The sequence below is a fragment of the Neoarius graeffei genome, chromosome 10, assembly GCF_027579695.1.
Source record: "Neoarius graeffei isolate fNeoGra1 chromosome 10, fNeoGra1.pri, whole genome shotgun sequence".
Taxonomy (NCBI): Eukaryota; Metazoa; Chordata; class Actinopteri; order Siluriformes; family Ariidae; genus Neoarius; species Neoarius graeffei.
The window spans coordinates 59,589,859-59,605,342 of record NC_083578.1 but is presented as its reverse complement, the minus strand read 5'-3'; the positions used below and the strand labels follow the sequence as shown (position 1 = coordinate 59,605,342).

At 41.6% G+C, this 15,484-nt stretch overlaps 1 protein-coding gene across 2 annotated transcripts in view; it reads right to left on the bottom strand.

The window, feature by feature from the left end:
• Window positions 1–15,484, bottom strand: part of sema3gb (sema domain, immunoglobulin domain (Ig), short basic domain, secreted, (semaphorin) 3Gb) — an 81,202-nt gene that overhangs the window by 14,400 nt on the left and 51,318 nt on the right. For both annotated transcript variants that reach the window (XM_060931976.1, XM_060931977.1), the window contains exons 3-8: window positions 11,652–11,812; window positions 6,415–6,477; window positions 6,109–6,228; window positions 5,877–5,970; window positions 5,626–5,745; window positions 5,359–5,504 (exon numbers count right to left, since the gene is read on the bottom strand). In XM_060931976.1, coding sequence (XP_060787959.1) covers window positions 5,359–5,504; window positions 5,626–5,745; window positions 5,877–5,970; window positions 6,109–6,228; window positions 6,415–6,477; window positions 11,652–11,812 — 704 coding nt within the window. The remainder of the gene's footprint in view (window positions 1–5,358; window positions 5,505–5,625; window positions 5,746–5,876; window positions 5,971–6,108; window positions 6,229–6,414; window positions 6,478–11,651; window positions 11,813–15,484) is intronic.

Sequence of the window (15,484 nt, the reverse complement as noted above, 5' to 3'; positions counted from 1 at the left end):
TCGGACAGCAGCCTGGTTGATCTGGGTTTGGTGAAGGAATACATTGCTGTGCAGCCAGTCCGCATTTCATCCTCCGAATCCTGTCTTCTCTTGTTTGCCCTCGCAAACTAGCATACTCTTTGTGGCATAGTTCGAATTATGTGGGAGCCAATGGGAGCTGAGCTCCCATTCCCTCAGGCTCCCATGAAAGAAGCAAACTTAATTTTCTGTGGAAGTCTCTCAAATACATCATATATCACCATAATAAGCTTGAATAGCCTATATCACCATATAAATATAAATAAAACTCATTTCATTTCCGATCACCATGCAGCCATAACTTTGTATTGAACGTGTTATTAAACCGCAACATGTACAGCTGTACTTCACCACCACACCACTATGCGCGCAAACTGAAATTTGCAGCCTGCGAAATCGAATGTGAAGTTAAGTCCGAAGAAGACTTGTCCTCTAGCTCACAACGATCTTCCTTTGTTTAACTATATATATATATATATATATATATATATATATATATATATAAAATTTGTTTAACTATATATATGTATATATGCAACACCGTGTGTGTGTGTGCGTGCGTGCATGCGCGCGCCTGTGTGTGAAAGCTGTGCACTGCAGTGCGCAAAAGTGCGCTGGTCCAGGAGAGCGAGTATGCATTGCTTTTTTTTTTTTTTTTAAATAGAGACCCCCATAGGGTCAAATTTATAATTCGAACCCTGCTTTGTGGCGGGTTTCATAGTGACGACGCAGATTATATTCTTTGAAAACCGGCACACTTTCTTTACATACAAGACAAACTGCACGGTCCTTACACTGAACGAAAAAATAATCGGTGGTCCACTGTTGTTTAAAAACTCTGCACTCTGTCAGCTTTTCGCTGACCGCTAGCCATTTTGCTGTCCTGAACACTGACAGTTCTTTGCGCGTGCGCTGCCTGTCACTGCTTGATCGCGAGCATATGACGAAAATTCGGAAAATATGAATAGTTCATTTTATAACTAAATATCAATTTTAATTGATAAAATCAACAAAATACAAGATGCAGACATGTTATTATTTGCCAAAAAGCAATTTAAAAAAATAGGCCATGACCACTTTTGGGGATTGCCTCATAGGGCCGGTTCAAGTGATGGGGGGCAGAGGGGCTGGGGGGCCGGTCAAAGGGGGGTGGCGGGCCGGATCTGGCCCGCGGGCCGTAGTTTGGTGACCCCTGTTCTACAGGGTCACAGGCAAGCTGGAGCCTATCCCAGCTGACTACGGGCGAAAGGCGGGGTACACCCTGGACAAGTCACTAGGTCATCACAGGGCTGACACATAGACACAGACAACCATTCACACTCACGGTCAATTTAGAGCCACCAGTTAACCTAACCTGCATGTCTTTGGACTGTGGGGGAAACCGGAGCACCCAGAGGAAACCCACACGGACACGGGGAGAACATGCAAACTCCGCACAGAAAGGCCCTCGCCGGCCACGGGGCTCGAACCCGGACCTTCTTGCTGTGAGGCGACAGCGCTAACCACTACACCACCGTGCTGCCCCAAGGTATAACTTCTCATCTCATTATCTCTAGCCGCTTTATCCTGTTCTACAGGGTCGCAGGCAAGCTGGAGCCTATCCCAGCTGACTACAGGCGAAAGGCGGGGTACACCCTGGACAAGTCGCCAGGTCATCACAGGGCTGACACATAGACACAGACAACCATTCACACTCACATTCACACCTACGGTCAATTTAGAGTCACCAGTTAACCTAACCTGCATGTCTTTGGACTGTGGGGGAAACCGGAGCACCCGGAGGAAACCCACGCGGACACGGGGAGAACATGTAAACTCCGCACAGACGGCCACAGGGCTCGAACCCGGACCTTCTTGCTGTGAGGCAACAGCGCTAACCACTACACCACCGTGCCGCCCAAGGTATAACTTATTATTTTTAAAATTTAATGCATGTTATTTCCTCAGCAGTTAATGAATCATGGACCAAAGGCAACTTTTACGCTCTTTTCTATAAAACAGTGTGAAGCTGCATCTTCATTATTATTATAAACACTATGACATGCTATGATAATACACCTCCATGAGCATTACAGTACAAGAGCTACACTTGCTGTTCATATCATAAAAATAGGTCCCCTATGTGTACATGTGGCTACTGCTTATAAATAAAGTAGTTTTCTGATCCCATGTCCATACAGTAAATATAGCATATATACAGCTGATCAGTTATACTCGCCTCATCTCTTGCAAGCATCACCAAGCTGTGAGCAGCATCAGGGCTTGGAGTATTTTGGTTACCAATTTTGTTCAAAATACAGTGCTGTGAACTAGACCTGTTTTCCAAATAGTAAGAAAGCACTTGTTCATGAATTGTCTTCGAAGCATTATTTAGTACTAATGAGCACGTTTTGTTTCATAAGTGAAGTGTCAAGACTCTAAAAAAAATTAAAGTGAATAGCAGAAGTTTGATATCTGCTTTTCAATATATCTGCCAAAAAGCTTGAAACAACTTACAAAACCTTTCATTTGACCTTTTAGAAGGACCAAACAAAAGCTGTGATAATCAAAAGGTAAATTTTCTTAAAATAAACACCATTGACTTGATATCGAATCAGCAGCCTTGGCGAACCACGAGGTGAATTTCGTTTATCTTTTTATCTGCTGATTATCTTCCAATACTATGAAGTTATAACGAGGTTTCTCTTATTTCGTTTCTGGTTCTGACTGGTTCTGAAGTTTATCAAGAAGTAGAACGGGTAATCGAACTTGATCAGGATAAGTGCTGATTGGTTACGAAGCTTCGCTATCGTTACATTCATTTACATTCTTACAACACGATGACATAGTGGTTATTGCTTCACTTCGCTTCTACGAGGCGGTAGCCACAAAAATTGGGGGAAGTTTGCTTCCTTCAGGGTTTTTTCCTCCCCAAAATGATTTTTTATCTATTTAGTTTCAAAGCTGTAAAGATAATTTTGTTATGACTGTTTTATTTCCTAAGTCACGTATGTAATTATTTTTAAGTCAGTATTTTAGTCCTGTCCATAAATCATGTATACGCTATGAATGTTTTAGTCCTTAAATCAAGCATAAGTTATGTGTTATGAAAGATGTAATCCTTAGCTTATGCATAGATTATGAGTGTTTTAGTCCCATGTACTTAAGTCACATATACTGTATGCTATGAGTATTTTAGTCCTTACATCATGTACAGTTATGTTGAGTCCTTATGAGTGTGCATTATGAGTGTTACAGTTCTTAAACTAGAAGGGCACACGGTAGAGTGCATATCTCCACCAAGCCATATATTACCAACATCAAAATCAAATTACTCGAACCTAGGATAATACTAAAGCTGTACACCAAATTTCATCAAAAGCCGTTCACTAATTTTTGAGTTACGTTGGGAATGGACAAAAAAAAAATCCTGGATCTGTACATATCCAAATTTGCATCAAAATCTAATCAACTGTTCCCTCGCCCATGGCTCACCTTTCCTCAAAAATTTCATCAAAACCCATCTCATCTCATCTCATTATCTCTAGCCGCTTTATCCTTCTACAGGGTCGCAGGCAAGCTGGAGCCTATCCCAGCTGACTACGGGTGAAAGGCGGGGTACACCCTGGACAAGTCGCCAGGTCATCACAGGGCTGACACATAGACACAGACAACCATTCACACTCACATTCACACCTACGGTCAATTTAGAGTCACCAGTTAACCTAACCTGCATGTCTTTGGACTGTGGGGGAAACCGGAGCACCCGGAGGAAACCCACGCGGACACGGGGAGAACATGCAAACTCCACACAGAGAGGCCCTCGCCGGCCACGGGGTTTGAACCCGGACCTTCTTGCTGTGAGGCGACAGCGCTAACCACTACACCACCGTGCCGCCTCATCAAAACCCATTCACGAATTTTTGATTTCCATTGGGAACAGTCAAACAAACCAACAAACAGAGGTGAAAACATAACCTCCTCCAACAAAGTCAGTGGAGGTAATGATACATATGTTGAGTGTTATAGTCTTGTTAGAGTTCGTGTGTAATAAGTGTTTTAGTTCTTAAGTCATGTATGTTATGAGAGTTGTAGTTCTTACATTATGTCGTATATTTCTTTCTTTAAGAGTAGTAGTTCTTACATTTAACAGTTATTCCACAAAATCGAGTCGTACATGAGCTGATAGCCGACGAGGCGTGTAGCACCGAGTTGGCTGTAAGCCACGTGTGATGAGATTGAGTGGAATAACTGTTTTATTCTATCCACATTCACTGGATTTTGAGAAACAATGCATTTTAATTTTTTGCAAATTCAATAAATAAAAACTTTATACAAAACATCCGACAAAATTATTTCCGCTTAGAATGTAAACAAACCGGCGAAATGACAGTAGCAATTTGTGAAAAATGCTATAATAATAATAATTCTTGAAAATTAAAAAAAGATACATTCTTACCATAAAATACTTTTATTCCATATATTTTTTTTTTTTTTTGCATTTTTTTGGTTTTTCTTCTCATCTTCTTCTTCAAGGCGGCACGGTGGTGTAGTGGTTAGCGCTGTCGCCTCACAGCAAGAAGGTCCGGGTTCGAGCCCCGTGGCCGGCGAGGGCCTTTCTGTGCGGAGTTTGCATGTTCTCCCCGTGTCCGCGTGGGTTTCCTCTGGGTGCTCCGGTTTCCCCCACAGTCCAAAGACATGCAGGTTAGGTTAACTGGTGACTCTAAATTGACCGTAGGTGTGAATGTGAGTGTGAATGGTTGTCTGTGTCTATGTGTCAGCCCTGTGATGACCTGGCGACTTGTCCAGGGTGTACCCCGCCTTTCGCCTGTAGTCAGCTGGGATAGGCTCCAGCTTGCCTGCGACCCTGTAGAACAGGATAAAGCGGCTAGAGATAATGAGATGAGATGAGATCTTCTTCTTCAGGGTTTTTTTGGAGGTGGGCAAACCAACTTAAAGGTGTATTACTGCCACCAACTGGGCTGGAGTGTGGAACAGGCGCTATTGGGGGGAGAAAAACTAAATTATTTTAGCTATTTCTGTCTATTTTAAATACTTGATAATTTTTGGCGTTTTGTTTTCGAGTAGAGTTTTTATTTTGTCCTCGGTTGGTTCAGCAACACACTCCACCATTTTGTTTTTCTCTACTCATGGTATATGAGCTGATATCCTAGTAGTAGAGTAGCCAATGAGAGTGCGCAATTGCTCATATCCAGTGAATGTGGATAGCATAATACGTAGTATATATTTTGAGTGTTTTAGTCCTCAGACAGGAAGCCTACATTTTTTTTAAAGAAATGAAGATTATATGTTTGAATCAAAATGAAATGTCTTAGCAGTTCTATTTGTTCAAGTTCTCACCAGACAAACTCTGCCCACTCGGGCCAATACACTGGGGGTGCTGCCCCCTGCTGCATCCAAACTCTTTTCCCGAAAGAAAAAATACAGCTTGTCATCATTCTTCTCTGTACTATCTGGAATTTTCTGAATTTTTACAAACACTGGATCTAAGAGAAAGAGAATACAATAAAGATTAGTGTTAAAACCTGAACAGATTTTAACTTGGCATAACTCTGAGACATTTATGCCTGTTTCTTGAAATACATCCTCTTTCTGTTCACATCCTACCATTAAGCCACCGTGAGTCATACTGCTCTGTCCTGACAGCAGGTCTGTCTCCTAGAGTCCTGAATATGGCTGGGTCTGTGCCCATGAAGTCTACATGCACTCCAGCATACAGGTTCCCATCTGGCAAAGGCGGAGAATGATGTGGAGACAAAAATTAATCAATGTTAATGAAGTATGACTCTGCCACAGGAGTTCATTTTTTTTCTGAATTTCAGAGGAAGACAGGAGAGACGGAGTGAGCACAGACTCACTGATTAGAGCGGCAGCATTTTCTTGGCGTGGATCATAGGGGCATTTTCCCTTCCCAGAGTCCACGTGGCCAGGCACCAGTCGGAAGAGGTATTCCTGTACACAAACACACGGACAGGATAATCCCCAGGCTTTTACTCTGACAGAACAAGGAGTTTTAAAAACCTGAATGGTGTTGTATTCAGGCCTCATACGGTACGTGGCCATGTGTGTGTTTGTGTGTTATGTGCACACCTCAGCCTTCCAGCCTCTGTTGACAAAGGTACAGATGGGCTTGTAAGCTCCAGTGCCACATGTGTACAGATGAGTCCTGTTCCATGGCTCAATCAGGCGCACAAAGTTTGCACACTCTCCCTGTAACGAGAGGAGGAAAAGATGAGTCGCATTTCATGCCTTGGGAGAACTCATTTAATTTTTCACCCACACGTGGAAAGGTCATCAAAACCCCAAAATCAGACAGTGAGCTATAATTAGTTATAGACTTATGCCTAAAAGCTAAGCATTCATTCACAGAAAGACTCAGGATTAATGTAGACTTACTTGTCCTCCTTTTCCTGCCATCTTGCACTCCGCTTTTCTTTGGACAGTAGCAGGCCAGTGGATCTAGCATCAAACAGGGAGTTATACACTACACTAGATAGTATAATTTGTGTGCATACACTGTAATTATAATATTTAAAAAAAACCTGAAACTGTAGAAGATTCCCAACATGAACAATTTGTACAACTCAATTTGTATGAAAAGTTACAAAGGTTAAGGTTAAGGAGTAGGGTTAGCATTCCATTCTTACTTTCTCTTATGACCACGTTTAAAGGAAATCAAATGAAACACTTTACATCACTCATTAAAATATCGATGATTATTATACATACAGGACACTTTTTTGATGGAATAAAAACATTTATTTTTTTTCGCGGTCCGGTTTCCATCAAATCCTGTGCTCTGATTGGCTGGCGAGCGGGTCTGTATCCTACGATACAGACCCTAGTTACGGACCCCGGTTATGGACCTCTGGCGACTCGCTCGTTCACAACAGCAACAAACATAGTAGCATTTTTTGTCAACATTTATCTTTTTTTAATAAGATTTATTTATAAGATTATCAAAAATTGTACAAATTTTTGCCAGCATTTCTCAGGAGAATAGCATTAATTTTACAGCATGGATAGCGATAACGACAGTGTTCACAGCGAAAGCGAGTTTTACTACCCTGAGAAAGAAGAAATAAAACAAAACATTTCAGGAGAAAGCTAAAAACCTGTAACTGTTGCTAACGCCGAGCAAAAACATGACTGAATCCTGAATAACTCAATTTTGTATAAAAAGGGGACTACATAGGCGGCAAAATGTAGTTTTTTTTTCCTGCCATGGAAGTGCACTTGTATATCGAGGAGGAAGCCATTTGCATTACAGAATGAGGATTCAAAATGGCGGCTCGGCTCGGTTTTCCCTTTCAAGCGCTCTTGTTTTCTGTTAGAATTTGGTAAAGAAAAAAATAAATATATTATTTACCAGCTTAAGGTCGGTCCGTATGGTGAAATACTGTGACCTCGGCCTTGAATACTGACCTCGGCCCAGAGGGCCTCACTCAGTACTTTCAAGACCTCAGTCACGGTATTTCACGATACGGACCTCCCAGCTGGTAAATAATATATATGTATTCTAGTCCCTTCTAGCAGGTTTCATTCGTTTAGCATATCGCTTACTCTACATGCATTACATCACTCTACCCAATGGAGAATAAGCGTTGAATATGGTTTACGATATTGCATGGTTGTCAAGACAACATGACGTCACATGTCAGAGACATAAACTTCCGCACTAGCGAGTCACTGTGACAACTTGTAAACAAACATGGCTGCCAGGTTTGCTTTGTTAAATATGGACGATTTTGAGAGAAAGACACATTGAACAGATGAAAGGAATGTGTATGTGTAATAATAATAATAATATTGGCTGGATTTTTTTCATCGTATACATATATATACATATATACATATCAGATATATTCCATTCAGCTAACATGATATTGAACTCATTTTTGACTTGTTCAATATCATGCTAGCTGAATGGAATATATCTGATATACCACTCAACACCAGCTAATATTATTTAAATATTATACATACGGGCCACTTGTTCCATTGAATAAAAACGTATTCTATTCCCTTCTAGTGGGTTTATTGATAGCATGTAATATTGTTGAGTTTGCATGTTCTCCCCGTGTCCGCGTGGGTTTCCTCCGGGTGCTCCGGTTTCCCCCACAGTCCAAAGACATGCAGGTTAGGTTAACTGGTGACTCTAAATTGACCGTAGGTGTGAATGTGAGTGTGAATGGTTGTCTGTGTCTATGTGTCAGCCCTGTGATGACCTGGTGACTTGTCCAGGGTGTACCCCGCCTTTCGCCTGTAGTCAGCTGGGATAGGCTCCAGCTTGCCTGCGACCCTGTAGAACAGGATAAAGTGGCTAGAGATAATGAGATGAGATGTAATATTGTTATCATATTACTTATCCTCTGTGTATTACGCCACTCTCCCCAATGGAGAATGAGCGTGCAATATTGTTACAATATTGCACATTGTCAAGACAACACAACGTTACACATCGGAGATGTAAAACTTCTGCGTTAGCGAGTGACAGTGACAATTTGTAAGCAAACATGGCCACCAGGTTTGCGTCGTTAAAAACGGAAGATTTTGAGAGAATTTTGACTGCCAGATTGCTCCGTTGTGTGTAGCTGTCGATGTTGATTTTAAAAGTAACTAAGTAAATTACACGGAGAACATAATAATAATAATAATAATAATAATAATATTCGGCTTGATATTATAATATTAATAATATATTCGAGATTAATAATATTCGAGCATTGGCCTTTGCTAACACTACACCGGCTGGAAGGTAATTAGACTGCTATGCTAACAGCACCGAGTCGCGGGTAAGCTAGCATAGGCCTTCGCTAATGCTGCTGCTACGTCGGGTGGAAGCTAACTGGACTGCCATGCTAACAGCACCAAGCCGCAGGTAAGCTTGAGTTGGCCTTCAAGAATGCTGATATGAAAATAGTGTCTATGTATAATAATAATAATAATAATAATAATAATAATAATAATAATAATATTGGCTGGCTTTTTTTCATGGTCTATCAGATATATTCCATTCAGCTAGCATGATACTGAACTCTTCTTCGACTCGTTCAATATCATGCTAGCTGAATGGAATATATCTGATATACCACTCAAAGCCAGCCAATATTATTTAAATATCTCATGAGATCAGGTTTCACAGTTCACAGCAAGCAGTGTATGGCATTAAAACACGTGTGCTGTACGTGATATATAATTCACTACTAAAGTTTGCATTCCACATGGTTTCTGTATGAAAAATGATAAAAAGGAAAATGTATCTCTGTTACAGTAATACAAGTTAATTGCAAAAAAAAGAGCTCAACAATTCAAAATGAATGCAAAATTTAACAGAAAAATAATTATCAATTAAAAAAGAAAGAATTTCTGAGGTAGGCAACATATGAAATGACAGGTAGGGGAGAATGTGGGTGGGGTCAAGTGGAGGGGGGTCAGTATTACAACTAACAGGATTCAAACGTTGATCAGAGAATATGAAAAGGTTTGGAGGCAGTCACAGAGGCAAAAGCTGAGCATGCAAATTGTGATAAAAGATTTATATCCTCCTGGGAACCAAGAAAAAAATGTGTCTTTCAATTTCTCTTTTGTTGTGATTTCCTTACTAGGAATTTCCCAGCAACCCTCCTAGTCACATGATATATCATTGGAAAGCCCAGGATGTACTCTTTACAACACTCTAGGATTCAAGTGAATAGCTTGAAAGAGTAAGAGGGTGTGCATGTAAAACAAATGTCAACTACAGAGGACACAAGTCTATGAGTTGGTTCTCAGGAGGATGCTCCATTCATAAAGATATCTTTTTTCTCTAACTAGTATATTAACACAGACATTTTCAATACTGTTGTTATGTCTGATAATGAAGGAACATCTGTAAGAGCTACACACTGAATGTCTTGTTGTTTAAAATATGTTTGTCTTTTTTAATGTCATATACAGTGATGCTTGAAAGTTTGTGAACTCTTTAGAATTTTCTATATTTCTGCATAAATATGACCAAAAACATCATCAGATTTTCAAACAAGTCCTAAAAGTAGATAAAGAGAACCCAGTTAAACAAATGAGACAAAAATATTATACTTGTTCATTTATTTATTGAGGAAAATGATCCAATATTACGTATCTGTGAGTGGCAAAAGTATGTGAACCTCTAGGATTAGCAGTTAATTTGAAGGTGAAATTAGAGTCAAGTGTTTTCAATCAGTGGGATGACAATCAGATATGAGTGGGCACCCTGTTTTATTTAAAGTCTGATCTTCACAACACATGTTTGTGGAAGTGTATCATGGCACGAGCAAAGGAGATTTCTGAGGACCTCAGAAAAAGCGTTGTTGATGCTCATCAGGCTGGAAAAGGTTACAAAACCATCTCTAAAGAGTTTGGACTCCACCAATCCACAGTCAGACAGATTGTGTACAAATGGAGAAAATTCAAGACCATTGTTACCCTCCCCAGGAGTGGTCGACCAACAAAGATCACTCCAAGAGCAAGGTGTGTAATAGTCGGCAAGGTCACAAAGGACCCCAGGGTAACTTCTAAGCAACTGAAGGCCTCTCTCACATTGGCTAATGTTCATGAGTCCACCATCAGGAGCACACTGAACAACAATGGTGCGCATGGCAGGGTTGCAAGGAGAAAGCCTCTGCTCTCCAAAAAGAACACTGCTGCTCGGATGCAGTTTGCTAAAGATTACATGGACTAGCCAGAAGGCTATTGGAATAATTCTGTACATAGATGAGACCAAAATAGAACTTTTTGGTTTAAATGAGAAGTGTTATGTTTGGAGAAAGGAAAACACTGCATTCCAGCATAAGAATCTTATCCCATCTGTGAAACATGGTGTTTGTAGTATCATGGTTTGGGCCTGTTTTGCTGCATCTGGGCCAGGATGGCTTGCCATCATTGATGGAACAATGAATTCTGAATTATACCAGCAAATTCTAAAGGAAAATGTCAGGACATCTGTCCATGAACTGAATCTCAAGAGAAAGTGGGTCATGCAGCAAGACAACAACCCTAAGCACACAAGTCTTTCTACCAAAGAATGGTTAAAGAAGAATAAAGTTAATGTTTGGAATGGCCATGTCAAAATCCTGACCTTAATCCAATTGAAGTGTTGTGGAAGGACCTGAAGCGAGCAGTTCATGTGAGGAAACCCACCAACATCCCAGAGTTGAAGCTGTTCTGTACGGAGGAATGGGCTAAAATTCCTCCAAGCCGGTGTGCAGGACTGATCAACAGTTACTGGAAACGTTTAGTTGCAGTTATTGCTGCACAAGGGGGTCACACCAGATACTGAAAGCAAAGGTTCACATACTTTTGCCACTCACAGATATATAATATTGGATCATTTTCCTCAATAAATAAATGACCAAGTATAATATTTTTGTCTCATTTGTTTAACTGGGTTCTCTTTATCTACTTTTAGGACTTGTGTGAAAATCTGATGATGTTTTTGATCATATTTATGCAGAAATATAGAAAATTCTAAAGGGTTCACAAACTTTCAAGCACCACTGTAAGGCCATGGAAACATTTGCATCCAACTGTTTACAGTGCGTATTATCTGATAAACACTGCTTATTCGGTTCAATTCAGTGACTAAAATATTAACTCTTGCAAAAGTGTATTACAATAAGTGGCTCCTTGTTGATGTTCTGCATGTCCAGAGAGACTATATATTCACAGCTGCCCAGGTAAAGGCGGCCCTGGTCCTGGTCCATGTGGAGGATTCGGTAGTCGCTGGTATTGAAAGAGAAGCTGAATGGCCGGATGGTCCTCGTTTCCAGCAGCTCTGTGGAGGAAAAGTCAGCTTTGAGTGTTTCAATTCCAGTGTTCTTACAGCATAATAAGGCAGTCAGAGAACTTAAAGAGGGACTGCACCCTCAACTGTGTTTGTTGAGCTGTAAAATAAATTATATAAATGTATTGTGATGAAACACATCAATTCTGGTATTAACAGTGTTATAGTCAAGTCACTAAACCTCGAATCCAAGTCTAGCCTCGAGTCCCCAGTGTTCCAAGTCCGAGTCGTTAAACAAAATTTCGAGTTGAGTCCACTATTGATCCGAGTCAAATCCGAGTCCAAGACTCTAATTGCACCATTTGATGGTGGCCATTTCAGCGCCATTAACATTAATTTGTTCCTGAATGTGACGTATGAACAAGTGAATGTGCATTCTGTTTGTCAGGGATCGTGAAGTATTCTGTCAGAGATGGTTGGGAGATGGATGTAAGTACAGAAGGTGTGTTTATTAATACAAGTGAAGACAGGTAAACAATCCAGAACGGCAGGCAAAATCATAAAACAGTGAAACAGGCAATAGGTCGAGCGAAGCACAAACAGGCTATCGTAGACTCGGCAGAATCAAAGACTTGAAACAGGAAATCAGGGATCAGGAAACCAAATAAGGAAACAAGGCTGAGTAATGTGTCAACAACGCAACTCGATACTTCGCAAAGTGTGTTTTCACAGTTTTTATATAGGCGCGTTGATTGTGCCTTAATCCTGTGCAGGTGCGAGTCATTTACGGTGTGTGCGACAGTCGGCTTGTGACACTCTTGCACAAAATTAGTACAAAAATTAATGTAGATATAAATATCTTATGCCAAATTATTATGGCATGTTACAAAAAAATAAAGATAAAATCAGAGTCCTCATCTCCAATTTACGAGTCCGGATGCAATTAATGCATGAGTCCGAGCCCAAGTCCGAGTCATCAGTGCTCAAGTCCAAGTCGAGTCATGAGTCCTTAAAATTAGGGCATGTATTGGACTCAAGTACTACAAGCCTGGGCATTAATACTGAGTTTTCGAGTAGAGTTTTTATTTTGTCCTTGGTTGGTTCAGCAACATGCTCCACCATTTTGTTTTTCTCTACTCACAGTATATGAGCCGATAGCCTTGTAGTAAAGTAGCCAATCAGAGCGCACAATTGCTCATATCCAGTGAATGTGGATAGAATATAGTATATATATAGTGGCACCTTCTTGTACTCCCCTGTCCTCTTGAGGAGGTTGAAGAGAGATGTCGCTTAACTGGCTGCAGCTGGAGATAGGGGGTTAAGTGACTCTGCCCTGCGGCCACGTGGCGCCTCAGTTAGCCAGTGTGTACGTGCAGCTGGTGCTGAAAGGACAGCTCCCCATTCAGCGTGGTGTTTTGGAAAGCAGAGTGGTGCGTGGCCGTGGGGCAGAGCCACCGAACCCCCTATCCCCAGTTGCAGCCAGTTAAGCGACATCTCTCTTTACCTTCCTCAAGAGAACAGGGGAGTAGAAGAAATCACCACAAAGCACCACTCAAGTCAGTCGAGCTTCAGCACAGCGATACTGCTCATGCTGTCCTCTTTACCTCGCTGCATAAGTGAGATTGCCGATGACGAAGACAAGGTGCCCCCGACCACCACACAGAGCACCCAGGGAATCCATGCCTGTTTCAGCTTGGGATTAAAAGGCCACTGGGCTTTCCCCAGTGCTCTACGACCCATTGCTCAACCAACTCCACCTTCTGCACTCTTTCCACACCAGCTCACCTCCGCTGCCCCTCTCCCTCACCTAATTTCTAAATAAAAGAGAATTTATTTTCTTACTTCAACCTCTGGGTCAGTGTCTGTGTTCTGCCTCACCCAGCAGTCTCATTCCTATGTATGTATATATACTATATATGTAATATACATATGTGAACTAATACCCAGGGACAGCTGGTATAAATGGGAAACACATCAACATAAGATTTTACTTTTGGCATTCAGGTTAGATTATATTCTGTTAACAAATGTCTTGAAGTGGATTATTTTGGACTTTTGTAGAAACAATCATAACAGCAATGGGGAAAATACAAAGAGTGATAAGAAGAAGTGATGCTGGGGCTAATTTCTTTCTGTCACAGACTGTATATTCAGACATCCATCCATCCATCCATCCATTATCCATAACCACTTATCCTGTGCAGGATCGCGGGCAAGCTGGAGCCTATCACAGCTGACTAAAAAGCGAGAGGCGGGGTACACCCTGGACAAGTCGCCAGGTCATCACAGGGCTGACACATAGAGACAAACAACCATTCACACCTATGGTCAATTTAGAGCCACCAATTAGCCTAACCTGCATGTCTTTGGACTGTGGGGGAAACCGGAGCACCCGGAGGAAACCCACGCAGACACGGGGAGAACATGCAAACTCCACACAGGAAGGCTCTCGCCGGCCACTGGGCTCGAACCCTGGACCTTCTTACTGTGAGGCGACAACGCTAACCACTACACCACCATGCCACCCCCTTCAGACATCCTATCAACTGTGTCAGGTGAAATGCCCCTAGATCTTCATTTGGATGGATATTTATTCCTTCAGGCGGCACGGTGGTGTAGTGGTTAGCGCTGTCGCCTCACAGCAAGAAGGTCCGGGTTCGAGCCCCGTGGCCGGCGAGGGCCTTTCTGTGCGGAGTTTGCATGTTCTCCCCGTGTCCGCGTGGGTTTCCTCCGGGTGCTCCGGTTTCCCCCACAGTCCAAAGACATGCAGGTTAGGTTAACTGGTGACTCTAAATTGACCGTAGGTGTGAATGTGAGTGTGAATGGTTGTCTGTGTCTATGTGTCGGCCCTGTGATGACCTGGCGACTTGTCCAGGGTGTACCCCGCCTTTCGCCCGTAGTCAGCTGGGATAGGCTCCAGCTTGCCTGCGACCCTGTAGAACAGGATAAAGCAGCTACAGATAATGAGATGAGATGAGATTTATTCCTTCATCCTTTTTCTCACAAAATAGCTCTAGAGGAGGAACTAAACACAGACAGACTAAACACACACTGTCCAATCAATGTACAATTAACAAGAAAGGACTGATGACAGAAATACAAATATTTGTATTTTTTGGTTTGAATGAAAGGGATACAGTTTTTCTGCTTGCTTCGTTAGGTGTTTGGTGGAAACGTGTCATGAAACCTGGTGGTCCTTATGGATTTGAAATATGAATGCAGCTGCCTATCTGAGACCTTGTGATAGAATGCATTGCCCAACCCTAACAGTTTCACTGTCAAGCTCTTGACAGACATTAGGTAGAGTTTAAACCTCATCTCTAATATCGTGACTATCTGTCACCGCAAAATATCTTTTTAATATCACTTACCAACAATATAAACAATATTTAAGGAAACCCCTTTCTGCTGGGATCCTCCTTCCAGCAGGTGCTTGTATAAAGAATACAGATACAGTATGTGGGGGAAAAATCATTTTGAATTGAACAGAATGTTACAGAATATTAAGAGTAGAACCCATGAAAGGTAAAATAGGTAAACCTTCGCAAAGCTTCTCTGAGTCTGGGATTAGTGAGACTGGGATTAGTATCAAAGCAATGAAAATCTGTTCCTATATCAGCATGCTTAGTTTGAGGATCAAACGCTTTCATCTTATGCATCCAGATACAGCTTCATTTCTCTCTGTCATACAGCAGGTGGCAGTCATTTCAGTGCTATTCTCAC